Here is a 25,437-nt window from a genome sequence, read left to right on the forward strand (position 1 = left end):
GGAACGCACCTAATCCAGTTATATTATTAGATGTCTTAAAATAGGGAGTTAAAAATAACTATTGTGCATATATGTAACAAATGAATAACAAATTTGAATTAATTTTACATAAAAACTTACCACCGAAGAGTTAAACATATTTATCTAATCTAATCTAAATAATGTTAATTAATATGCATTCAGAACATTTACTTGTTTTTGTTCGTTTTTATTTTAGAAAAAGTTAATTTTATGATATTAATTTGTATTACTGTTATCTTTAATTACCATGTTTTTTAAATCTTAGGTGACAATAAGATGACAATATTATTAAATATATTAATGTATGGACACCAAAACTAACAGCAATTAAATATGGTAAAAGCCATGCTCCTCCACCATTTTTGAAAATTAAAAAATTAATCTAGTCTAATTAATCTAATACTAAAATTACCAAAATATAAAAAGAATTTATTAAATAATGTCTAACTAATAAAAAAACATCAGTATCAATTGGCAATTCGTGATTCACATGATTATTTTAATCATTATTATTAAAAATGTGATAACAAACAAAATATCTACAATCACTTACTTACTTTTATATTTTCTGAGCACATTTCAAAATTATTTCTAATGATTCTAATATTTTCAATATTTAAAGATATCTTTGATAATAAATCAATCTAAAATTGTTAACTATTAAACTAATGCTACCTAATATTAATATAACATTAATAATTCCCTAGCACTCAACTGCACATAATATAATTGTATGTTTAATGCAACATAATAAATAATATAAGAAAAATATATATTTATTTTTTAAATATAAGATAAATAAATAGTTTAAAATTACCGAACATATTCTACTTAAGCAACATAAACGAAATTGATCTACAATTTATTGTAATACGGACCTGACCACGACACCTAGGAAGAAGAAGACTCACACGAACATAGGCATTTTATGAAAGTGAATGTAGGTTATTTTAAATAACCATGTTGAAATTCCGAATTTTGAAAAACATCACAGCCGCCCATATACAAAAAACAATTTACCAAATTTCAAACGATGGCTTTTCTATTTTTAGCCAGCCAAATATTTCGTATTCTAAACTTGATTATGTCAGAAGAATACATTCTCAAACCGCACATAAAATTTATCCTACGCAAAAATTAAATGCCGATCAAATTGGAGAGAAATTGTCGGAGAAAGAATTCGTTGCCCAGTTAAAAAATGATCCAGACTTATTTGGTCCGAGAGATGAAGAGCAGGAGGTTGAGGATCTTGGTGACATAGCTGAGGAAAAATTTTTCACTGAACAAGTGCCTGCCTCGCAAAAATTAAGGACTAAACAATATGCTGACATGATTAAAAAGTTTATAAGAAAGAGGAAAATTAAAGAAGCAATTGATGTACTTGAAGTGAGGATGATCAAAGAAGATCGAGTTAAGCCAGAAAATTATATATATAATCTCATATTGGGTAAGTGATGATTAGTTTTATAGAACTCCTAAATAATATAAATTTTACAGGTGGTTGTGGTAGAGTAGGATACACTAAAAAAGCATTTATGCTATACAATGACATGAAAAAAAGGGGGCTTAAAGTAACAGGAGGAACATACACTGCTTTATTTAATGCATGTGCAAATAGTCCATGGCCCTTAACTGATGGTTTAACAAGAGCAAAACATTTAAGAGAGATAATGATTGAAAAACAGTATGATCCTAATGTAACAAATTATAATGCAATGATAAAAGCTTTTGGAAGATGTGGTGATTTACAAACAGCATTTTCCTTGGTTGATGAAATGATCACTAAACGAATGCCCTTGAAGGATGATACCTTTAACTTTTTACTACAAGCATGTATTACAGATAAAGAAGCAGGCTTTAGACATGCACTTCTTATTTGGAGGAAAATGGTTACAAAAAGAATTGCTCCCAGCACTTACACTTACAACATGATCCTTAGGTGCATCAGGGATTGTGGATTGGGAGATTTAGAGGCAACCACAGATGTAATTAAGAAAATCACAAATAATTCTAAAAACAACCAAAAGCAGCTTGAAGGAAATACTGTTAAACAATTAGAAACAAATAATTCCTCTTATAATGAAACTGATGATATTCAAAGGCTTGCTGATAAAAGTATTCAATCAACTAACAGTGAAACAGATGATATAATTCTGACTGAAAATGAAACAAATGCACCAATTCTGTCTGAGAATGATACATCAAATATAAGATCTATTACAAATTTAAGACCAAACTTAATGGCAGATGTGCCTTACCTTGGAAACATAATATCTTTAACAGAAGTAACTAAACCTGAAGATCGTTTACTATTAGTTGGGGGTTCTGTTGGCTTCTTAGAAAACATGGAAAAACATAATTGTACACCAGATATTAAAACATTCACACAACTACTGGATTCAATTCCAGGCACTTTAGCTGCAGAAAAAGAATTGCTATCCATTATGAAAAAGAAGAAAGTTAAACCAGACATAGACTTTTACAACATGTTAATTAAGAAAAGGAGTATGAGAGGAGACTATGATGATGCTCAGGATGTTTTGAAATTAATTAGAAAAATTAACTACTATCCAGACTTGATTACATATGGTGTATTATCTTTAGGTTGTAAAAATAAGGAAGATGCACTAAACTTAATTGAGTCAATGAAAAATGATGGTTTTAGGTAGAAATTCTTAAATATTTAACTAGATCTACTAAATATAATTAAACTTTTTAGGATAAATGCTGAAATCCTTGGAGCTATGTTACAACAGGCTTGCTACCACTTTAATTACAGTTATATTTTAGAAATAATGGACATATGTATCAGAGAAGATGTTCAGCCAAACAAAAAGTTTTTAAGTCATTTGACCAAGTTTTATAATCATGTAAAACAACAATCTAATGATAAGGTATTCATTATCAGTTAAACATTAAAACAATTATTGTAAATGTATTTTTTAGACCTTAACTAGTGTCCAAGAAAAGAAATATAGATCTTTTAAAGCAAAATATAAAGCTTGGTTAACTCAAATAAAAATAGATGATACTGAAGATGCCCACCCCTGGAAGCAATTTAGGCAAAATACCATTGGAAATGAAAAATACATAAAACCTAAAGATACAGCAAGGTTTAAGCAACAACATACATCATTATTTAAAGTTAAAACATCTCCTAAACACGCAAAATAAATCTGTGATAAAAATCTTTTAATAAATTTTTTGTTACACAAACTGTTTTTCATTGTCAAATTGAAGGTAAGGAAAATAAAAGACTTTTTGTTTAAAAGTTTAATTTTATTTCAAAATATAAAACTGACAAGTTATATTTTAAGAAGGTGCAATTTTCTATTCAAGTCGTCAAACTTCAAGATTTTCCTAATAAAGAAATCTCCGTATCTGTGAGCAACTTTAGTATCTGCAATGTGGATCATGTCGTTGTCAATGTAGAAGTCCAACTAAAAAAAAATAACGATATTTAAAAAGGACAATGAATATAATAATAATTTACCTCAGAACCACTCTGGAATTTTCCTTCAAGGCCAGATGCTCCCTTAGACCAAACAACATTCTTCATTTTGTGTTTGAAACACAGCAAATGAATTAACAGATTGTGTGTTTCTGTGTCCAGCTTCCAGTCAACCACTCTGTTATTTTGGGCCATGAAATTAGCCAATTTGCTTAAAGGTAATGTGGTGTACAGCTTCAAATAACTCCTAATGGTAGGAAGCATCTTTTGTTGTTGAACTTCATCCATAAATACAGCAGTTTGATGTTGGATTGCCTCCTTAGAATAATCATCTGGAGCACAGTCAATTGCTGGTGGACAAGGCGACAAAAATTTGGGGCAAGCATAAACAAAGCAGTTCTCAAATTCTTCTAGATTTCCGATTTGCATCTGATAGATTTTCTCGTGGTAGCTCTTTTCGCGGAGAGTTTGCTGGATAGATTCATCAATGCACTGAGGATGCAATACTAGGCATATAGCCAACAAATGGTACATTTGATCAGTTTGTTTGTTGATTTGATCATGTTGATAGGTTTTGGAAACAAAGAGTTGTTTTGTGCGCTGAATATATAGAAGGATTGACGAGAATGTACGTATAGCATCCGAATAACGTCGCATCATCATATAAGCGAATCCCACATAATAGGAAGTTGAAATCTGACAAGCTGGAATATGAGCATATTGGGACTTCTTGTGAACCTCTATGTTTTCAAGAACCTTTATAGCCTGGTAATAATCACCCAACAATGAGTGAAGTCTTAAAAGACCAACCAGGGAGAAATATCCCAACATTTTATAAAGGGAGTGGCTGCCAAATTCTCCAGCCACAGAGTCTGGATCTCCGCCACTGGCGTAAACTTCAAGCTGCTGCTTGATGTTACTCTTGTCTACTAATGAGTGAAGAACATTTAAAACACAAAGAACATTCCATACTTTGTTGTTATTGTTCAGTGTTTCCAACTCTTGGGGTGTTTTCTTCTGCAACCTTGCTCTGTATTGGGCAAATGATTGAAACTGATAAACAAATTCGTCAATCAACTCCCAAAGCCACAAGTCAGGCAGCTCCAGTGGTACTGGTTCCTCTGCACTAAGAATGTAATTGAACAGATCACAGTAATTGAAGAAAGAATTAAATCTTTGCTCCAATGATGGACCTCCCTGCATTTTTGCGTAAATGTGGCGGAAATACAGTTCCTTGTACAGAATCATGAAAACCTGGGAAAAAATGCTCTAATTAATATTTGTTGCATATATTATGTATGATCAAAATTACTATTCAAATATTGTATTTTAGATTCAATAAAGTGAAGGACAAAAGTTAACTTCCAACATTAATAATCAATTATTATTATTATTATTGATTACTTCTTGTTACATTTTTAATATGACTGACATCAGATATATATTTTTTTTACTCCAACTAATGTCAATTTAAATTTTATAAACATTATTTTCCTGTTAGGAAAAATTAATTTATTGGTAACAATAATATCTATATGGAAAAAGTATATTAATATATAATTTACAGTCACAAAAATATTGATAAACAATTAATTAAACCATTTATTACAGAAAAATTGCTCATTTATTAGTTCAATCAATAAAATGGCTAGTAGGAAATCAATATGTATAATTTATTAATAAATTAAACAGAATTCAACCTTACTAACAAAAGAACTTCCAGTCCATCTAGACACAATGGAACAGTATAAAGCTAAATTATATCACAAAAGTGAGGAAATGAAACAGAGACTTCAAGTAGAAATTAAGGACCGTGGAGAACAAGTGAGGGAAAAATTGCAAGAAGTTCAAGGCAAAGGGTCAGAAGGTATGTACTTACTGGATCACTGTCCACCAAAGCACCCACTTCAGCTTCTTCAGGCCATGGCATTTTTTGAAAATACTCCTCTGTTAGCTTAGGCCATGACTGTTCGTACAGTGATTGTAATTCAAAAACTAATCCTTCATTCACACAATTTCTGAAGTAAACCAGGAAGTTCTTGATCATATCAGGCATCTTTAGGTGGGTTCTATTGTATTCGTCCAATGCTGGATCGCCGGTATGGGCTGAATAATCATCATAATTGTTGTAATTATCATAACCCTACAAATGAAAATCAAGTTAACATTAACATTGTTAAAAATGTCATCCAATTATCAGTTTGCAAGTTTAATATGGGTTTGGGTGTAGCCAAACATGTTGGTATGTAGTAAATTAAAACGACACCCTACTATTTACACTGAACACATGGAATACCGAAACAACATATTTTCAGTCGGTACACTTTCACTAAGACTTTGACAACAGATACATATACAAGAATTACTTATAAAAGATTTTACCTCTTGATAATCGTCGCTGTACATTGTGTACAAGCTTATTTATTCAGTGAAATCAAGTATAAAGCTAACCAACAAACTCAATGGCTGACGTTAGCCAGGAAAAGAACCGTTTTGACAGTACAAATTTAATAGTATGACATTACAGATTTCTATTTACCGACCAAAATTTTGACATGACAGTATTTTTGTGATCTTTGAATATGGGCTAAACATACAATATGTAGTTATGTTAAACATAAATTGTCAGGTTTTTATGAATACTTAAAAAAAAATATCAAAACGCGGTTTTCAGGGTCAAGTCGATTATTTTTAATTATGATGTCTCAAAGTCCCATGTTGTGATAAGTTTTTCCTAGTAGTTCCCCTAAATTTCTGTGGTTTATTGATTAAAATTTATCTTTAATTATAATTTATCTAAATTAATTGTGAAAATGGCAGCAGTTTTTAATGGTAATATTAATTATTATTCCTTAATTTGTCCATATAAACTACAGTATAATACTTTATATAATATTCTAGTATTACGGAGTTTCCTAAATAATGAGGTGGCACCTGACAAAGTTATAGAAGTAAAAACAGATAATTTTTCATCAAGAAAGATCCATGTTCGTGAGGATGCTCTGGTGTTATATTTGCCACCTGACAACCTTGGAAAAAAAGATAAAAGTACTTATGAAATTATACTGCACAGGCCTATGACGGAAACCTCCCATCAAATATTTAGGTAAAAAAGTTAAAACTGTTGGTCTGTACATATTACATTTGTACACATTCCAGCTTATATCGATCCAATCAGTTGGAACCAGCAGAAGTAAAATTTATTGTGTATAAAGACAAATTACCCACATTAGTAGAAATATCAAAAGATGTGAGTACTGGTTCAATGATAAGACTGGAAATTATTAGGTTTATTTAAATTGCAGATGTGTCATGTGGCTGGTCTTCAAAAAATATGTGACACTCTCAATGAGCACCCTACATGGACATTAGCCCACTTGGCTGCTTATTTTTCTTTATATGAATCATTCACCAATACCAAAATCAGCAATTTTCTCAACAGTACAGATAGTGAAACTGGCATTTCACCACTGCAAGTGGCAATTTCTACTGGTAATTTGAAGACAGTTCAGATATTAGTCAACCAGGGCTGTTCTCTAGAGCATCTAGACAAAGAAGGAAATTCTGTATATCATTATGCAGCAAGCAGCACCAAGGAAATTATTTCTGTAAGTTATTATTATTGAAATAATACTTAATATTGCAATTATATTAATTAAAAAAATCGTTATTAAGGAAATTCTCCTTTATTATTAAGTTTCATTGATTATTTCTATGCAGAGTTTATTGATGTGCAGTTCAAATTTTTAACAATAATATTTCACATATTGAAGATAGATAATACTTTAAGTTTTCATGATCATTTTACCACATCAGCCTAAATTTCTGTAATCATTTCATAGGCATTGACTCAAGGTACACCACCACCATGTTTAAATATGAGAAATAAAAATGGGTACACACCCTTGCATATGGCCTGTTTATCAGATAATTCGGACTGTGTAAGGGCATTATTACTAATTGGGGCTGATGTGAATAAAACTGCTGGAAATTCTGAAAATGATCATATAGAACCAGGTTAGTATTATTAGCAATTACTAATTAACAACAGAAATATTGATTATCATATTTACAAACTGTACATACATATATTTGGAAAAAACTAAATTATTATTAATAATTATATTTTTAAGAGAACCCAGGATACTGCCATTGTTATTAAGACTAACATTTATCAAAACACTCCCTATTTTAGGTGAACTGAACTTAACCCTTTTGGAACAATTTGCTTAAACTTTTTTATGTAAAAAAATAAAATTTGAAAAAATTTTATGTTGATGAGAAGTAGATAAGTCGGAATAGAAAAGAGGAACACGGTAACGTGTGAGTAGAAGTTTAATTGTGGAGATCAACAATGTGTATGTATTCTCTTGTTATTTCCAGATGACCTACAAGATTATTTAACTTTTTTATACAATGTATTTGTACATAAATATTTTTTAAAATATATACATTTCTTTAAGGCAACAGTTATGTCCTCATTTTTATTGCGGCTTATTTATATTGGTATTGTTTTAAAAGTGGGAGTTGTTTGATAAATTGATAAATATTAAAAATCTATAGTTTTGTAATAGTTTTTTTAATTGTACTACTTTAAAGTAGCATCAGTATCATTATTTTATTAAGTACATACATTTAATAGTGATTATTTTGAATTATTTCTTACTAGTAACCAACTACTATATAAAAATTCGTTGAAATTGTTAAAATTCATTTTTTATAAAATTAAAGGTTACGTTGGGAATTATCTACAAGTAAGCCGTTCGAATGTACTTTATCAAAAAGACATGAAATTTGGGGGTACACCTTTACATTGGTCCTTATCTAGGCAAGTCATAGAGGCTTTGGTGGATATGAATTGTCATATTGATTCGGTAAATTTTGAATTGAGAACACCTCTTCACATGATGGTGATTAGAAATCGTTTGGACTGCACCGTCGCTTTACTAAGCCGACAAGCAAATCCAAATTTGGGAGATTGCAACGGTGATCGACCGATCCACTTGGCCGTCAAAGAAGGAAACCTCTCTATAATACAATGTTTAATAATATTTGGGGCAGATTTGGATGTTCTGAATAATGCTGGGGAATCACCTAGGCATTTGCTTACAAACGGTAAAGCATGACATTTTTTTATGTATTCAAATTACATTGTTTTCTTATTTAGATCAAGAACAAAGGCTCTTGTACTATTTACATGCTGTTGGTGCCAAACGTTGTCCAGCGGATATGATTGGATGTACTGAGGGCTGCAAATTTAATGGTTCCTTTGATGGCATTCCACCACCAGAAGTTTTGGGACCCACAAATCGCGAAGCACTAAATCAAATGCTTTCTGTTGCAGCAATGGAAGTAAGTATTTATATAGTTAGGAATATAACTACTAAAATTTTCGATTGGCCATAGGCAGCAGCAGCTAAGCATCCAGATGGCAAGTTTCCACAACATGGTAGACTATTGGCACTGGATGGTGGTGGTATTAGAGGTCTGATTCTAGTTCAAATGCTTCTTGAATTGGAAACCATATTAAACAAGCCTATTGGCAACTGTTTTGATTGGATTGCAGGAACCAGTACAGGAGGCATTTTGGGTACTAAATACTTTTATAAGTCTCTAATTTCTATTTATATCAATATTTTATAGGCTTAGCTATAGCAACTGGCAAAACAATGCAAGAATGTCTCTGCTTATATTTTCGTCTAAAGGAGCAAACATTTGTTGGAATGCGACCATATTCGAGTCAAGCCTTAGAAAATATTTTGAAGGACACGTTTGGCATGGAAACAGTAATGTCCGACATAAAACATCCCAAAATTATGATTACTGGAGTTCTTGCCGACAGGAAACCCGTCGATTTGCATCTTTTTAGGAATTATAAGAGCGCTAGTGAAATACTAGGTGTTAGTATTGATTCGCCTTTTAAGAAACCACCACCACCAAGTGAGCAATTCGTATGGGAAGTCGGCAGAGCAACAGGTGCTGCACCTACATATTTCCGGTAGCAAATTATTCATTAAGATATAAATTTTTATTAAGATCATTACTTTTAGTGCATTTGGGAGGTATCTAGACGGAGGACTAATTGCTAACAATCCAACACTGGATGCTCTGACAGAAATTCATGAGCACTGTATAGCTTTAAAAGCTGTTGGAAGAGATGAAGAGGCAGCACCTGTCTCTGTGGTGGTTAGTTTGGGAACAGGTCAAATACCTACCACACAAATTAGAGAAACTGATAGCTTTAAATTTGAAAGTATATGGGACAGTGCTAAACTTGTTATGGGAATTTCTGGTTTATTTGGTTTAATTGTTGATCAAGTAAGGGCATCTTGTTAAAACGAGTATTTTATTTTAATAATAATATTTCAGGCAACCCAGTCAGATGGCAGAGTAATTGACAGGGCAAGAGCATGGTGCTCAACTATAGGAGTGCCATATTTTCGATTTTCTCCCTTAATGTCGGAAGAAGTTGCCATGGATGAAAAAGCTGATGAAAAACTGTGTAAAATGTTATGGGAAACTAAAGCATATATGCGCCAAAATACACATCTAATGATAGAATTAGCAGATATACTCAATAGGGGTTAGATATAATTAATACAATTTCTAAAACACATAATTTTAAGTAAACAAAATTAAAATAAATTATAATTAATTGGGCTATAAGTTGCACATGACAAACAGCAAAGCCAAAATCAATATCAATAAGGTGTTTAAGTAAGAACTAAAAATGAACAAATTTATTTATATTTTAGGTACTGTGAAACAATATTTACCTGTTACCTTTTTAAATTATTTTTAAGATTTTTAGTCACATTTTTAAATCAATTTTACACTAATATTTTTACACATAATATTTTGTTTTGCGTGATATTTATACAGGGTTTTTGTCTGTTAATCTTGAAAGTTTTATTTTTTATTATACACTTCAAGAATGGCATGACAATAATAACCAACAACCTAGTCTTAGGTAGGAATGCTTTGTAGTTACATTTATAATCAGTTAGTTTATGCATTAATAAATTATTTATGAATGTTAAATGTAATGTTAGTTTCACTGAATACAATTAATATTAACCAAATTGATATTATAATATTTCTGTCATATTTGGATCACAATAACTGAAATTTGATTTATAAAAACACTGTTCTGATATAATAACATTTATTTACAACAACATTTTAGACCTATACTGACTAAACTTTTTATGATTTTGTGTTAACTTGCATCATAACCATAATAAAAACCCTCTTCATATGCTTTGTACATATCTTCTGAATTTCTTCTAATTCGCCTTCCAATAGGTTCAAGGTCTGCATAGCACTTTGAAAACACTCTCTCAATAGCATCTATAGCTTCCAATTTGGTAACATTCCTTACTGCCATTATGGAACTAAGTGCCTTACTTTTAACACAATCTTGATGAGCTTGTTTGATTTTTAATGGTGAAGCATCTCCATTCAAACAGGCGGATATAAAACTGCAGTGGGCCAGATTAGCAGCCCTTATTTCAGTGCAAGCCAGATGATCAATGTTTTTGAAATTTAATTTGTGGCGACAATAGTCAAACATATGTATAAACTCATGTGTTAGAACACCTTGCACCATTCCTTCTCTGGTAACTGTGTTATGGCATATAACAACCTGATTCAGGATGGGATCGTATCCTCCACTAACGTTGGGAGCACACTCTTCACATGCAATGTGCCTGCGAATGTCTATCTCACAACCTGAACTTTTCAGTGCACCTAACATTAACTTAACCAAGGGACTGTTTTTTATGCACTTGTATACGTTTCTTTCACATTTTATTTTATCCAGATTTTCCTTGCCTTGGCCTTTCAAAAAACCTGACATTGTCATTTCTTTATTAGCCGGACGTCTTCTGTCCGGATACATGTCATATCCCCATTGGCTATCATTATGAGGATTCGACGTTTTCTTAGGTTCCTGCGTATTATTTGATTTAGCTTCTTCCTTTTGTTTGCCTTCTTCGGGAAAGTCTATGAAAGTCATTTTTCTTACAGGTTAGAATCTGAGTATAAATAAAAATAGGTTAAGTAAACTACAGTTGATGTACAACTAACTGCAATACAGAAATTATGAAAGAAATACTTAAATTTGCTTTGAAATTAAAGCTTTTAAAATAATATATTCTTTGTTAAATAAATAAGAGATAATATTTATTGTTCTTCTTCTTCTTCTTTCGAAATTTAGGGTCAATTTCTAAAGAAAAGATGAATTTAAACATATTCTATTCATCCCTAAATAATTTATTTATTTTTTTCCTTTGTATTATAAATACTAAACCGGACAATATGTAATAAAGTCATTTAGAATATCTGACCTTTAAACTTGAATTGTGGAGGAGTAAAATGTATATAAACTTCTATTTGTAAACACAACTTAACTCTGCTGGGATTTACCAAACGTCATTGTAGTAATCAAAACAAATTTGTAGTGGTCAATCAAGATCCAAATAAAATTTTAACAAATGGATACGTGACCAAGTCCATTAATATAATTTGTGCCTTCAGCTAAAATGTGATAATTTTTTGCCAGCAATGTTTAGAAAAAATAAAGAATATAAAGCTAAATTGGAACATAAACTTTATTTGGTTAGTCACAAAATTAATTAATGATTTTTATAATGTTTGTCTATTTTATAATTTTAGGCCAGAGAAGATCCAGAACCTGTATTTGACTTGTCAGATTGCAATCTCCATAATGTTCCAACAGGAATTTATTCTCTGTGTAAAGTTTTTCTTAAACGATCCTTATTATTACAAAATAATCGCCTTACATCTTTATCAGGAGGCGGTAACTTGAAGGATTTATACACAATTGAGATATTAGACCTAAGTCATAACATGTTTGTTACCATACCAGAAGATATTTCATTATTAAAGGATTTGAAGGTACACATTAGTCAATTTAAATATTAGTCCATTATAATCAAATAAAAGATTTTATGTAATTTATATAATATTTTTAGGAATTACATCTTGGCTCAAATAAATTAAAACTGTTTCCTGAAAAGATATGTTCGTTGTGTAGTAATTTACAAGTTCTGGACTTATCAGATAACCATCTGAAAAGTTTACCTGAAAACATGGGTGATTTATTAAATTTGAGAAAATTAAATATAAATGGCAATAAATATTTAAAAAAACTGCCAAAAGATATTTGTAGAGCTCAAAGATTGACTATCATTGAACTAGATCCCTTAAATTTTGTTTATCCACCTGACAGTATTACTTCAGAAGGGACTGCAGCTATTATGAAATACATTTGTGAAGGTATGAACTTTAATTATTAATTATAGCATGATTACAGATCCATTTTAGATACAAACAGACCATATATTTCACCAGAAGATCTTGGAGAAATTGTTATAGAAAATGTTGTAGAAACAAAAGGCGATCAAACAGATAATTTTCAGGTATGGAAATATGGCATATGATTCCTCTACAACAGGAAATCTAATCATTTAGTTAAACATATCTCATGATACATGAGTGTCTACATAGTACTGCAATGTAAAATGAAACTAACATTAACATTAAAAAATGCATGTAACATGTTCCTAAAATACATCATTCACATCATAAATAACAAACTGTTAACATTTCATAAAATAACACCAAACTTATGTACTGTAGTAAGTATGCCAAGATTAATATTTCGCACTCCCCTATATTTAATTAATTACATAATTTGCGACTCTATGTAGACAGACCACAGCTGAAATATTAAAAATAGGCAAAAACTAATACACATAGAAACCCCATTCTTAAAATCATCTGATGGCCAATATTCTGTAAATAAGTTTTAATTGTTCATTCATCCTTTTTTGTTGTAGAGGCTCTTACATAATTCATAACAATTGTTGTAATATGCTTTTTATTTTTTTCTAGGCAAAAATATGGAAGCTAGAACATATTAAGGCATGTCGTTTTTATTTTTTATTTGGTTTGCTTATATTAATTGCTTAGTATTACTCATTGTCATATATAATTTGCTAAATTTTAATTAACGTATATTGCAGCAACAAAAGATGCAAGAATTTTTAGAAATAGAACGTAATAATGAGTTGATGCAAAGGCAAGAGCTGGAGTTAGCAAATTCCAATAAAGTTAACAGAGAAAAGGTAAATTATAAATGTATGAATCACCACATCTAAAACACACTGGCAATGTTTTTGTTCCTGTATATGTATAAATGATATTTAAAAATGTGTTTTCACTATATCAGTAACGTATATTTTAGTTATTAGCTGACATCACATTACAGCAAAATAAATTTGATTCTGAACTTAACAGAATTCATAGATTAAAAGAAACAGAAAGATTTCGCCTAATAGAACAACTCCAAGAAGGTATTATTAAATATTAGTAAATGTAACAGCAGTTAAGAAATACGTAACACATTATTTTAGCCGAGGACAGCGCCGATAAAGCTATAAAACAACTATTATCGGTTTATAAGGAACCTTATGCACAACTATTAGAACACGAAAAAATGGAAGAACAACGTTTATTTAATACTGTAACAAAATACGAGACCTTAAGAAAGGCAGATATTTTAGACGCAATGGAAGAAATCCTACAACAGGAAACGGAACAATTTATCATGTTTAATCAAAGCCGAATTGAGACGTCGCGAAGCATTTTAGAAACGTAAATGTATTGAATAAATCATCCATTTAAATTTAAATAATAATTTTTACAGTGAATTGGAGTCGGATTCAAAAGTGTCTGAAATTTTACAGAATAGAGATTTATACAAGGCTGAATTATTATCCAAAGTACGGGAAGAGAGCGACCTACAAAAAGCTGCTGTTGGTACCTTATTGGAAAGAGGAGATGCTAGAAGTTGGGGACTCTTGCAACAAGTTCGTTTGGTTGAGGCCCAATTGGCTGCGTTAACCACTTTTGAAATGGACAGAAGAAAATTGTCAATGGACGAAAATTTGGTTTGTTATAAAATATTTCGTTGTTAAAGAATTATTGATGATATTATTTAATATATGTTACATTAATTTAATTTTGTTTCAGAATGATTTAGCGGAAAAGAGAATTAATCTGTCGATTCTCTTATTAGATTTACTAGAAAAACAGAAACAGCGCAGATCGGAACTGCTGCTGACGTTACAAATATTACAAGAACGTTATGAAACAAACGATGATTTTTGGTTGCATCAATATCAAATTCTATTAGACAAGTACGTTAATTATTTAAATGAGTTAATGTTTTTAAAAACAACCCAATTTTAGATTGCCAGATGGGCTGTCACAAGCACAAAAGAACATTAATCCAATATTAGGTCAAGCACTTGTCTTAAATGGTGCAATGCATTGCTTACCATTCCTTGCGAAATTTACTCAATGCCAATGTGAATATTTAATACTTTTTGATGTGCTTTTTAAAATAAACTGATCAACTTTACATTTTTAGATGATACTGATAATATAACTGAAGAAGACTTGAAGAGAGCCGGAGTAACAAACGCTTACGATAGACAAAATATATTAAATGCTTTCGTAACGTATAGAAAGGAAAGAGAATGCGTTAATGATTATCCAACGCCATCAGCACCTCAACTTCCACTGGAGGAAGCTAGTGCTCCTTTATCGGAAAACGACTGCGTTCATAAAGTAAACTCTGAGTGTGTTGTTTGTTTGGATTTAGAGGTAAGTTGTATCATTAAATATTTAAGCACTATTTTAAGTTATAAGCTTGAATGTTTTTAAAATATATACACTATCGTGCATATGTAGAGCAACTTTAGAAATTTTCATTTGTCTATAGTTCGCAGAAATAAAGGGCTTCTTTATTGGTTTTCTACCATAGAGACCAGCTCTTTTTAGTCTTCGTTTTATGGTACTCACCAACATACTGAGTTCATTTATTCTTTGATTTATGCGGGATGCGCTTGTAAAAATATCGCGAACAATAAGCGTTTTTGTTTTCCTATTCACAGCTCTGTTAGTCTTGCATTTTCTACTACTTTTGGGAACTCCAGTGCATTCCTTCTGTTAAAATTGTAAATCGTCCTTGAAATAATAGATTTGTTTAAATTTTAATCTACTGCAATTTTACTGTTTTTCATCATTTCGGAACTTTTCTACAAATTTGTTGTTTAATTTGTATCTTTAAATGGACACTTCTAGATATTTTTAGCTTTAAGGAACGATATCGTACCCATAAATAAATTATAAAATCAATTGTATTGAATATAGGTTTTGGTTGCTTTACTTATGAACCCTGTGCGAAATAAAATGTTGTATAAAAACTACTTAAATAAAGATATCCGTATATAAATTGACGTACGAAATGTTTAGACACTTACTAATTACAAAATTAATTTAAATTAAAAAGAATTGTCCTTTTAATAAAGTGATTATGTTTTTGAATTAGTAGCTCTACATATAAGCGAATAGAGATGTTAATTTTTTTTCTATATTATATATTTTTATTGTTATTTTTTATTTCTATTTACATGAAAAATTAATCACTTGTATTCAAAGGTGTTCAGTGTTAAAATTTCATTAATTATAATTTATTGAGTTTTTTTTTATTTGTATAATTTATATAATTATGTAAAGGTTAAGGCTTTTATGATCATTGTTTGGTCACATAATTATGTCTTATTTTATTACAGTGCAATGTAATATTTTTTCCCTGTGGCCATTTATGCTGCTGTTCCTGCTGCTCTACGTCGTTAGAAGAATGTCCATTATGCCGTTCACAAATTGAAAGGAAGATAAAAGTAATATCATCATAGATATTTTTTATTTTAGGAATTTATATTTATTCGTAATTTAAAATAGTCAAAAACGAATGATTGTTTTATATTTATTATGGGAAAGTAAGTGACTATTACAATTACACTTTTATACTATAAATATTCTATTAAAGCTAGAATCATCATTTCAAGTAAAAACTATTTCACATTAGTTTATCTGTGATATTTTTATTAATTAAAAACGATATTAGTTACTAACCAAGGTTAGTGTAGTAAGAATACTAGGGTCACTTATTTTGATTCTAGCTTTCACATTTGTTGTTATTATCCATTAGTAATAACTGACAATGTAATTAATAATGTTATCACTGCGTTGGGCACAGATTTTCACAAACGAATACCACTTATAATAGATTTAAAAATTTTATAATTATCACAAGTATGACGAATTCATACAGAAGCAGAATCTTGACTTTTTACACAATATGAGAATTATGTGATTGTGATGCAATCAATTATTTTAATGCCCTATAAATAAAGACTATTTCCTGATTTAATTGATTCAAATACTCATTTAATAAGATTGTTACAAATATGTTTATTTCTCATTTTACCCCCATAGCGTCCTAAAATAGCATCTGCCATGTTAAACATCTCTAAATGGTGCTGAAATTATTCTTTCTGTTACAATTATTGCACCAAGTCAATAGCAAGAGTGGTGTGGCCTTAGTCTTATAAAATGCAATTTTTATCTTTATAGCAGCCATTTTTAGCATTACATTATTATACTCTTGTCTGTGTTTAAATAAAACAAATGTATTATTTGGGTGTTTTATTATTTATTATTATCAACAATGGAAAATAAGGAAAATTGAACTAGACATTAATACTTAACCTAAGCATCAGACTTGATTATAAATATATACATCAGTTTGTAACATGACCACAGAATAACTGGTTGTTCCTTGTTTTGCGAAATAACCAACAAACATTAAGTATTATTCTGCATCCTCATCCATTGCCTCATCTACTCCTTCATCATCATTTTCCTCAGTCTCTTCCTCAGGTTTCTTGGCTTTAGCAGGCTTTTTCTTGGTATCTTTAAATTCTAAAAATGAATCAATTTAGTTTCTGTCCAATATACTGATGTACATTGTGAGTAACAGAATTTCACAAACCTTTGAGTAATTCCTGAAGAGGTTCAACAAAATCCTCAAATTCTAACTCTTCAAGTGCGGTAATTACATCTTGTCCAAGTAATGATTTTCGATTAACTTTTTGAGCCTCTTTGGAGGCTTGTGAGGTCACGTATAAAATAAAAACTGAAGCGGCCCTTGAAAGGGCAGATCTTGCATCCTTTCCCACATTTACATTGTCAGGAATTGCTTCTTTGATAATCTTTTGCACTGAACTATTAGGTAGGTTTAAGTCCTCTAATTTCTCTGCCATTTTTGTTAAAATAACGTTTCAATAACTATGAACAAACACGAACCGATTGTTTGGTTAGAAATTTTCCCACCAATTTTTGTAAAGACGAAGAAGTCACAGTTTAAATGGTATGTGTTATCTGTTTTTATCACACACAATATAAATAGCTATTTTTATATGTCTTTGGCGAATCATCCGGGGTAGTTCGTTTATTGAACAATTTTTTATGAAATATAAATTCTTGGTCATTATGGACTTTTGTTCTAACACCCACACACATATGGATTGTAATCAGTGTGGCCCTTCAACAAAACCGGCTTTCTGTGAACTGGTTATTTTCGTTAGATGCGTTCGACAACTTTGGACTCGGCACGGTTCGGTTTCTGAATCGGAACGCAACTGCCGTGGACCCACATTATCAGTCGGGATGTAAACAAATGTTATAATTGCAATTTTGGATAGGAGAAGGGGAAAATAGGCGATTTTGGGATTTTGAGGTTTTGCGATTTTTGATGTCTGAGAAACATTTGAATAATATTCGCAGTGACAATTTATATTTTTATCAACTTGAACGAGGTGTTTGATAAGTTAAGGTGGACGGTAAGCAAACTTGTAACTAGTCTTTAAAAATTCTTACAATTAAAAATATATATATTAATAAATATTTTAAATATATAATATTGTAAAATACCCAAAATTATATTCCCGCTTATTTCTGCATTTCGTGCGTCATCTGATAGGACATAATTCAATCTTGTATCTTTGCAGTAGAAGTACAATTTTGAAAATCCTATGACAAGCCTAAGAATTTAAAAATACAATTTTGGTTTAGTAATTTGTAGGTGAGCTTGTCGCTGCATTTACGGCGAAAACTATTCAATTCAAAAATACTAATCCTCACTGAGTAAATGCAGCCCAATACTTACTTAATTACAATTTACTAAATTCTAAATACTCTATTATCTGTAAATAAATTAAAATTATTAATTATTATGAATTCCTGCAAATAAAAAAATAATTAAAAAATTAACAAAAAGGAAATTAGTTGGTCAATTATTTGACGAACAAGAAGGGAATTTGTTGGTCAATAATATGACGAACAGGGAATTAATAAATATGATGAAAATAAAACAAACTAAATTTTCTTTTATTTAATTAAGCTGAAAGAGAGGGCCTTATTAGTATTATTTAAAAGACATATAAATGAATACAATAATCCTGAAAATCACACCAAACAAACATTTAACATAACTGTATCATTAATTTATTTGAACTGAAAGGAATGTCTGATTAGATTGGACGAAGAAAATAAAAATAAACCATTCCTGAAAATCATAAAAAAGTATCTTTCTTACATTTTTCAAAAACATATTTATATATAAATTAAAAGATCATGATGCAAGAAGATTTGGAATTAAAATCAATATGTTCAAAAACTTACTTTGCGTTGCCATTTGCCAGGTTAACTAGTCTAGTTCTGGACCTACCTGAAATTAATCAAAAACCTTCATTTAATATAGTTTCATTAATAATTAAAATTATGAATTATTACCTTTAATGCCCTTTCCCTGTTGCCTTATCGTCTTTCCAATAGTTGGTTGGGTCATCATGGTACAGGTGTGAGCAGGTTTTGACATTCAACGAAGAAATGGACAAAAATTCTTCTCTCAATGTTTTAACCAGAGAAAGAACTACTTAAAAACACAAATATGATAATGCAAATATGACACCGTGCATTTATTCTTATTAACTAATCGATGCTATACTTATCCATGCAAAGTTTTATCCATGCAGTTTTATCCATGCATTCATTTTTAATTGATCAATACTTTACTTAATCCAAGTAAAGTTATAAAAATCCAAACAAAGTTTTATCCATGAATTTATATTTAATTGGTTGATACTCCACTTAATCCAAGTAGAGTTTATTTATACTGAAATATTGTCATTTAACACATGCATTTATTCTTAAAAACTATCCATGCAAAGTTTTATCCATGCAATTATTTTTAATTGGTTGATACTCTACTTAATTCAATTTTAATCAATTAATGCATGCATTTATTCTTATAACTATCTATGCAATGAAATTTTGTCATTTAATTCATGCATTTATTCTTATAAACTATCATGCAAAATTTTATCCATTTATACTCCACTTAATCCAAGTAGAGTTTATTTATGCTGAATTTTTTTCAATTAACACATGCATTTATTCTTATAAACTATCCATGCAATGAAATTTTGTGATTTAAAGCATGCATTTATTCTTATAAACTATCCATGCCTTTATTTTTAATGGGTTGATCCTCCACTTAATCCAAGTGGAGCTGATTCAATCTGAAATCTTGTCATTTAACGCATTTATTTATTCTTATGAACTAATCTGTGCTCTACTTATCCATGCAAAATTTTATTTCCATTTATTATTTTAATTGTTATTACCCATTCAATTGTTTTTTCATTGAGGATTAATTATTTATTTATATTACTAGCGATTTCTGTAATTATAAAAACATACCATTAACTTGTTACTCTGTAATCTTAATCTTAATTATGATGTCGTTCCGTTTGAATTATTTTCTTAATTGTTAAGCGTTTATTTCTCAATAATTTTAATTAAAAGTAATATACATTATTTTGGTAGTGTAATTATTACTTATTTAACCAACATTATAAAAAACATTCATAGTGATTATTGTATTTAAGTTTCAGTCGAATTGACTAAATTTATATTTCTAGGTAGGAATTGGTAGAAAATAATTTGAAAATATAATTGTAATAAATGAACAACATTAATGTGCCGTTCAGATTAAATAATGAAATAGCTCCGTAAACAATTGATTTGTAACAAAAAGGCACCTACTTTGCAGTCCATGGTCGTATACAGTATATCCAATAGGGCACTAATCACAACACTAATTGAATTGAACACACGAGTCACCACACTAAACCGAACTGCACTACCGAATTAACTTGGAGGGTATGGTGTCGCGGACCACAACCCCATCCCACCTAACCGGTCGATACAACGGTCGATGACAGACTGACAGGTCCGGCTCATGCGGCGTCTAATGGCGGCTAATGGCGGCGACTCATCCCTTGCTTCTGATTGGTCGACTTTGACGTTATGTTCAATCATGCGTATCGAAAACTTTCCCAACAGAATTGAAAATTTTCCCATACAATATTTGAATATTTCTTTGATAGTTTAATATCCAATTAAAATTTCATAATTAAATAAATTTAGAAAATATTAATTAATTGTATAAATTTATAAAGGGGACTAATTTTTATAAAAAATAAAAATCGAACAAGTATATAAAAAGATACATTAATATTATATCAACAAAAAAATATATTTATAAATTTTATAATAAAAAACAACACAATTAAAAGATATATAAATCTATTCCAGGTGATATTTGTTTAAAATTCAAATGTTGTATAGGAAAAATTTCAATTCGGTTGAAAAAGTTCTCGATACGCATGACTTAACAAACACTCGGCGTCGACCAATCAGACGCAAGAGATGAGTAGCCGACAGTAGCCGACATTTGCCGACATTAGCCGCTATATAAGAGGCTCTCGTGAGTCACACCAGTCAGTATGCTAGCCTAAGGGCAGTGCCTCAGATCAACTCGTGTGCAGAGTTGGAGGTAGCTGTGGAAGACTTTCAGGCTAGTATCTTGTCTGCTTACGAGAGTTCCACTACGGTGTCACCGAGGGCGCGCAGTAACTACTATGACGTTCCTCGTGGCATCAGAGCGCTGATCACGGAGAATAGGCGGCTCCGAAGAAGGTATACTTCAAGTCACTTGGACCGGGATAGGCTTGCCTTGAATAGGCATAGCCATCAGCTGAAAAAAGCTCTGAGGGACTTCCGGCTTGAAGTTTGGAATAGGAGATTGGAGGAGTTGTCTATACGTGATCACTCTGCATGGCGAATGCAGAAAGTGCTCAGGAGAGAGAAGATGGTAATCCCGCCTATTCATGGGGTGTTTGGTATCGCATACAGGGACGAAGACAAGGCGGAGGCGTTCGCGGAGACTCTTGTTGAGGAGTGTTCGCTGAACGTCCCGGCGGAAGACGAGGATGAGCAACATCTTGAGGATGTGCAGGTCCTCTGCAACAGGATTGCGCTTCACTCTCCTACGTTAGGTGGCCTCAAACCAGCTTCTTTAAAGGAGCTGAGGGAGATTGTTAAGCGCCTCAACAAGAAAAAGTGCCCGGGTTGCGATAACATCACCAATGTCATGATCCGCTTCCTACCGAAGAAGGCCATGTGTCACCTGGTCAAAATTGCTAACAGCATCCTGCGTTTCTGTTATTTCCCAGAAGTATGGAAACGAGCAATTGTCCTGATGATCCCTAAATCTGGGAAGAATCATACCTTCCCACAAAACTATCGGCCCATCAGTCTCCTGCCGGGGCTAGGTAAGGTTGTGGAGAGGGTGATCCTGAAAAGGCTGGCTGAGGAGTCGGAGACGCTGGAGGCCATTCCTGATCATCAATTTGGATTTAGGGCTGGCCATTCCGCTGAGCACCAAGTGCTCAGAGTGGTCAACCAGATCACTTCTGGGTTTAACAGAAAAGAGGCCACCGGCGCAGTGTTTCTGGATGTAGCCCGAGCTTTTGACAGGGTTTGGCACGATGGCTTAGTTGCCAAGATGAGCAACCTGGGGTTCTCCTGTAACCTGGTGAAGCTGATCCAGAGCTTCTTGTGTGGCAGAGATGCTGTAGTTAGAGTTGGGAAAGCGTACGCTAGTGCGCGTAGAATTTCGGCAGGGGTGCCTCAGGGTGCAGTCCTCTCTCCTATGTTGTACAGCATCTTTGCGTCTGACATGCCAGCCGGCAGTCGTGTTCTGATGGCGCAATACGCTGATGATACAGCTATTGTTTCTAGCCACAGAAACACCTCTGTTATATCCAAACGCCTGCAGGCAGCTATGGTAGATATCCAAAAATGGTGTGTCAGATGGAAGGTTAAGCTTAACCCGGGGAAATGCCAGGCGGTTCTCTTTCAGAAGAGAAGGCTTGGCGTGCCGGACAACATAGTTGTAGATGGCAACGTGGTGGCATGGGCTAAGGATGCGAAGTACCTTGGAGTTCTCCTTGACTCGCGCCTCACCTGGCAGTTGCATACGGATCGTGTGAAGGCTATTGCAAAGAGAGCTCTGGTGAAGCTCTATCCGATGCTTTGCCGTCAAAGCAGGATGAATCCTGCTGTGAAGATTCAAATCATCAGGGCGGTTGCCCGTAGCCAGCTTTCCTACTGTTCGTCAGTGTGGGGTTACGCGGCAAGAACGCACATCAGTAAACTAGCCAGAGTTGAGAGCGTGTGGTTGAGGATGTCCATGGGTGCCCCCTGGTTTGTCCGTAACAGGCAAATTTTCAGGGACATCCACTGGACGGAATTCCAAGAGTACATTAAGAAGAAGGCTTCTAAGTTCTTCACCATCGCGGCGGACCACCGCAACGCGTTAGTGAGGAAGGCGGCTTTAGGGCCGACTCTGGAGGAGCGTGTTTGGTTCGCCAGGACTGTTCACAGAATGCCCAGGGACATCCTGAACGTCATGGAATAGCGCTTGCGGTTGGTCGGCTTGACAGGGCAGGAGCCTGGCTACAGTTCTGGCGGTGAGCTACAGTTGCGGTGGCCGAAGAGCAGAAAAATTTGGGAAATTGTACCCCCTCTGTGGATGGGTTGGCTGTGGTTCGGTTGGGGTACTGGAGTTATCTTCAGTCCCTGGTGGAGCTGCGGCTGGCCACTCTGCAGAGGGCTCATATCCCCCTCCCCTGTGTGTTTGTTGAATGAGTGATGCTTACCCTGGATCCTGTTGTTTGGATACAGGAGTCGTGTGATGCTAGTGTACCCACGGCGGCGGTGCACGAGATGATACACGAATGTTGTGTTGTAATCTTGGTTTTAAAAAGGTTTCTACCTGTAAAACCGTATTCCTGTTTGCAGAGAGGACGTGTAGGTGGTTATAGGTTTGGTGGGTAGGCCCTTATGGCCAGCCCCACACTACTCAGCACTCGGTGCTGAGTGTGCGTAAATGCATTCCCCCACCTTTAAAAAAAAAAAAAAAAAAAAACACCAGTCAGTCTGTTATAGACCTCTGTATCGATCGGATGGGGGAGCTGGGGTGGTGGTCCGCGCTACCATACCCTCCCTCCTAGTTAATTCAGTAGGGCAGTTGCATGGATAGTTTATAAGAATAAATGCATGCTTTAAATGACAATATTTAAGATTAAATCAACTCTACTTGGATTAAGTGGAGTATGAATCAATTAAAAATAAATGCATGAATAGTTTATAAGAATCAATGCATGATTTAAATGACAATATTACAGAATAAATCAACTCTACTTGGATTAAGTGGAGTTTCTATCAATTAGAAATAAGTGCATGGATAAAACTTTGCATGAATAGTTTATAAGAATCAATGCATGATTTAAATGACAATATTACAGAATAAATCAACTCTACTTGGATTAAGTGGAGTTTCTATCAATTAGAAATAAGTGCACGGATAAAATTTTGCATGAATAGTTTATAAGAATCAATGCATGATTTAAATGACAATATTTCAGATTCAACTCTACTTGGATTAAGTGGAGTATCAATCGAATAGAAATAAATGCATGGATAAAATTTTACATGAATAGTTTATAAGAATCAATGCATGATTTAAATGACAATATTTCAGAATAAATCAACTCTACTTGGACTAAGTGGAGTTTCTACCAATTAGAAATAAGTGCATGGATAAAACTCTGCATGAATAGTTTATAAGTATCAATGCATGATTTAAATGACAATATTACGGAATAAATCAACTCTACTTGGATTAAGTGGACTTTCTATCAATTAAAAAAAAGTGCATGGATAAAACTTTGCATGAATAGTTTATGAGTATCAATGCATGATTTAAATGACAATATTACAGAATAAATCAACTCTACTTGGATTAAGTGGAGTTTCTATCAATTAGAAATAAGTGCATGGATAAAATTTTGCATGAATAGTTTATAAGAATCAATGCATGATTTAAATGACAATATTACAGAATAAATCAACTCTACTTGGATTAAGTGGAGTTTCTATCAATTATAAATAAGTGCATGGATAAAATTTTGCATGAATAGTTTATAAGAATCAATTCATGATTTAAATGACAATATTTCAGATTCAACTGTACTTGGATTAAGTGGAGTATCAATCGAATAGAAATAAATGCATGGATAAAACTCTGCATGAATAGTTTATAAGAATCAATGCATGATTTAAATGGCAATATTTCAGAATAAATCAACTCTACTTGGATTAAGTGTAGTTTCTATCAATTAGAAATAAGTGCATGGATAAAATTTTGCATGAATAGTTTATAAGAATCAATGCATGATTTAAATGACAATATTTCAGATTCAACTCTACTTGGATTAAGTGGAGTATCAATCGAATAGAAATAAATGCATGGATAAAATTTTGCATGAATAGTTAATAAGAATCAATGCATGATTTAAATGACAATATTTCAGATTCAACTCTACTTGGATTAAGTGGAGTATCAATCGAATAGAAATAAATGCATGGATAATACTTTGCATGAATAGTTTATAAGAATCAATGCATGATTTAAATGACAATGTTTCAGAATAAATAGACTCTACTTGGATTAAGTGGAGTTTCTACCAATTAGAAATAAGTGCATGGATAAAACTTTGCATGAATAGTTTATAAGAATCAATGCATGATTTAAATGACAATATTTCAGATTCAACTCT

General features: G+C 32.2%; 6 protein-coding genes and 1 long non-coding RNA gene across 10 annotated transcripts; 3 read left to right on the forward strand and 4 right to left on the reverse strand.

Moving 5' to 3' along the window:
- The first annotated feature begins 964 nt into the window (after nt 1–964).
- Nucleotides 965–3,292, forward strand: LOC109605224 (pentatricopeptide repeat-containing protein 1, mitochondrial). Its single transcript, XM_020021791.2, has 4 exons — nt 965–1,468; nt 1,519–2,686; nt 2,741–2,915; nt 2,968–3,292. Exons 1-4 carry the CDS (start codon nt 982–984, stop codon nt 3,193–3,195), a joined length of 2,058 nt encoding a protein of 685 aa, XP_019877350.2. The 5' UTR covers nt 965–981; the 3' UTR covers nt 3,196–3,292.
- Nucleotides 3,280–5,977, reverse strand: LOC109605223 (eukaryotic translation initiation factor 3 subunit L). Its single transcript, XM_020021790.2, has 4 exons — nt 5,855–5,977; nt 5,352–5,615; nt 3,515–4,726; nt 3,280–3,461 (listed from the first exon to the last, which is right to left on the reverse strand). The coding sequence occupies exons 1-4, from the start codon at nt 5,876–5,878 to the stop codon at nt 3,327–3,329; spliced, it is 1,635 nt and encodes a 544-aa protein (XP_019877349.1). The 5' UTR covers nt 5,879–5,977; the 3' UTR covers nt 3,280–3,326.
- On the forward strand, nt 5,670–10,518 carry LOC109605222 (85/88 kDa calcium-independent phospholipase A2). Of its 2 annotated transcripts, none has more exons than XM_020021786.2 (11): nt 5,670–5,714; nt 6,374–6,578; nt 6,632–6,722; nt 6,778–7,080; nt 7,315–7,489; nt 8,204–8,587; nt 8,640–8,824; nt 8,879–9,062; nt 9,116–9,470; nt 9,523–9,790; nt 9,842–10,518. In XM_020021786.2, the coding sequence occupies exons 1-11, from the start codon at nt 5,687–5,689 to the stop codon at nt 10,058–10,060; spliced, it is 2,397 nt and encodes a 798-aa protein (XP_019877345.2). In that variant the 5' UTR covers nt 5,670–5,686; the 3' UTR covers nt 10,061–10,518. The 2 variants fall into 2 exon arrangements, with proteins under 2 accessions (XP_019877345.2, XP_019877346.2); XM_020021787.2 differs by lacking the exon at nt 5,670–5,714 and adding an exon at nt 6,077–6,304.
- Nucleotides 10,519–10,620: 102 nt separating this feature from the next.
- On the reverse strand, nt 10,621–11,632 carry LOC109605221 (mitochondrial inner membrane protease ATP23 homolog). Its single transcript, XM_020021785.2, has one exon. The coding sequence runs from the start codon at nt 11,487–11,489 to the stop codon at nt 10,692–10,694; it is 798 nt and encodes a 265-aa protein (XP_019877344.1). The 5' UTR covers nt 11,490–11,632; the 3' UTR covers nt 10,621–10,691.
- Nucleotides 11,633–11,929: 297 nt separating this feature from the next.
- Nucleotides 11,930–17,046, forward strand: LOC109605215 (E3 ubiquitin-protein ligase LRSAM1). Of its 3 annotated transcripts, none has more exons than XM_020021779.2 (13): nt 11,930–12,091; nt 12,149–12,391; nt 12,469–12,772; nt 12,821–12,915; nt 13,391–13,420; nt 13,522–13,623; nt 13,743–13,851; nt 13,912–14,152; nt 14,205–14,448; nt 14,531–14,697; nt 14,750–14,868; nt 14,931–15,166; nt 16,138–17,046. In XM_020021779.2, the coding sequence occupies exons 1-13, from the start codon at nt 12,038–12,040 to the stop codon at nt 16,258–16,260; spliced, it is 2,067 nt and encodes a 688-aa protein (XP_019877338.2). In that variant the 5' UTR covers nt 11,930–12,037; the 3' UTR covers nt 16,261–17,046. The 3 variants fall into 3 exon arrangements, with proteins under 3 accessions (XP_019877338.2, XP_049819053.1, XP_049819054.1); XM_049963097.1 differs by lacking the exon at nt 11,930–12,091 and having other exon boundaries at nt 12,173–12,227; nt 12,288–12,391; XM_049963096.1 differs by lacking the exon at nt 13,391–13,420.
- On the reverse strand, nt 17,041–17,866 carry LOC109605214 (DNA polymerase epsilon subunit 3). Its single transcript, XM_020021778.2, has 2 exons — nt 17,400–17,866; nt 17,041–17,329 (listed from the first exon to the last, which is right to left on the reverse strand). Exons 1-2 carry the CDS (start codon nt 17,668–17,670, stop codon nt 17,220–17,222), a joined length of 381 nt encoding a protein of 126 aa, XP_019877337.1. The 5' UTR covers nt 17,671–17,866; the 3' UTR covers nt 17,041–17,219.
- Nucleotides 17,867–18,986: 1,120 nt separating this feature from the next.
- LOC126264620 (uncharacterized) lies at nt 18,987–20,676 on the reverse strand. Its single transcript, XR_007547303.1, has 3 exons — nt 20,516–20,676; nt 19,202–19,340; nt 18,987–19,136 (listed from the first exon to the last, which is right to left on the reverse strand). It is a non-coding gene; the product is annotated as an uncharacterized LOC126264620 (long non-coding RNA).
- Between the last annotated feature and the right edge of the window lie 4,761 nt (nt 20,677–25,437).

Source organism: Aethina tumida, chromosome 2 (genome assembly GCF_024364675.1).
Source record: "Aethina tumida isolate Nest 87 chromosome 2, icAetTumi1.1, whole genome shotgun sequence".
NCBI classification, from domain to species: Eukaryota; Metazoa; Arthropoda; class Insecta; order Coleoptera; family Nitidulidae; genus Aethina; species Aethina tumida.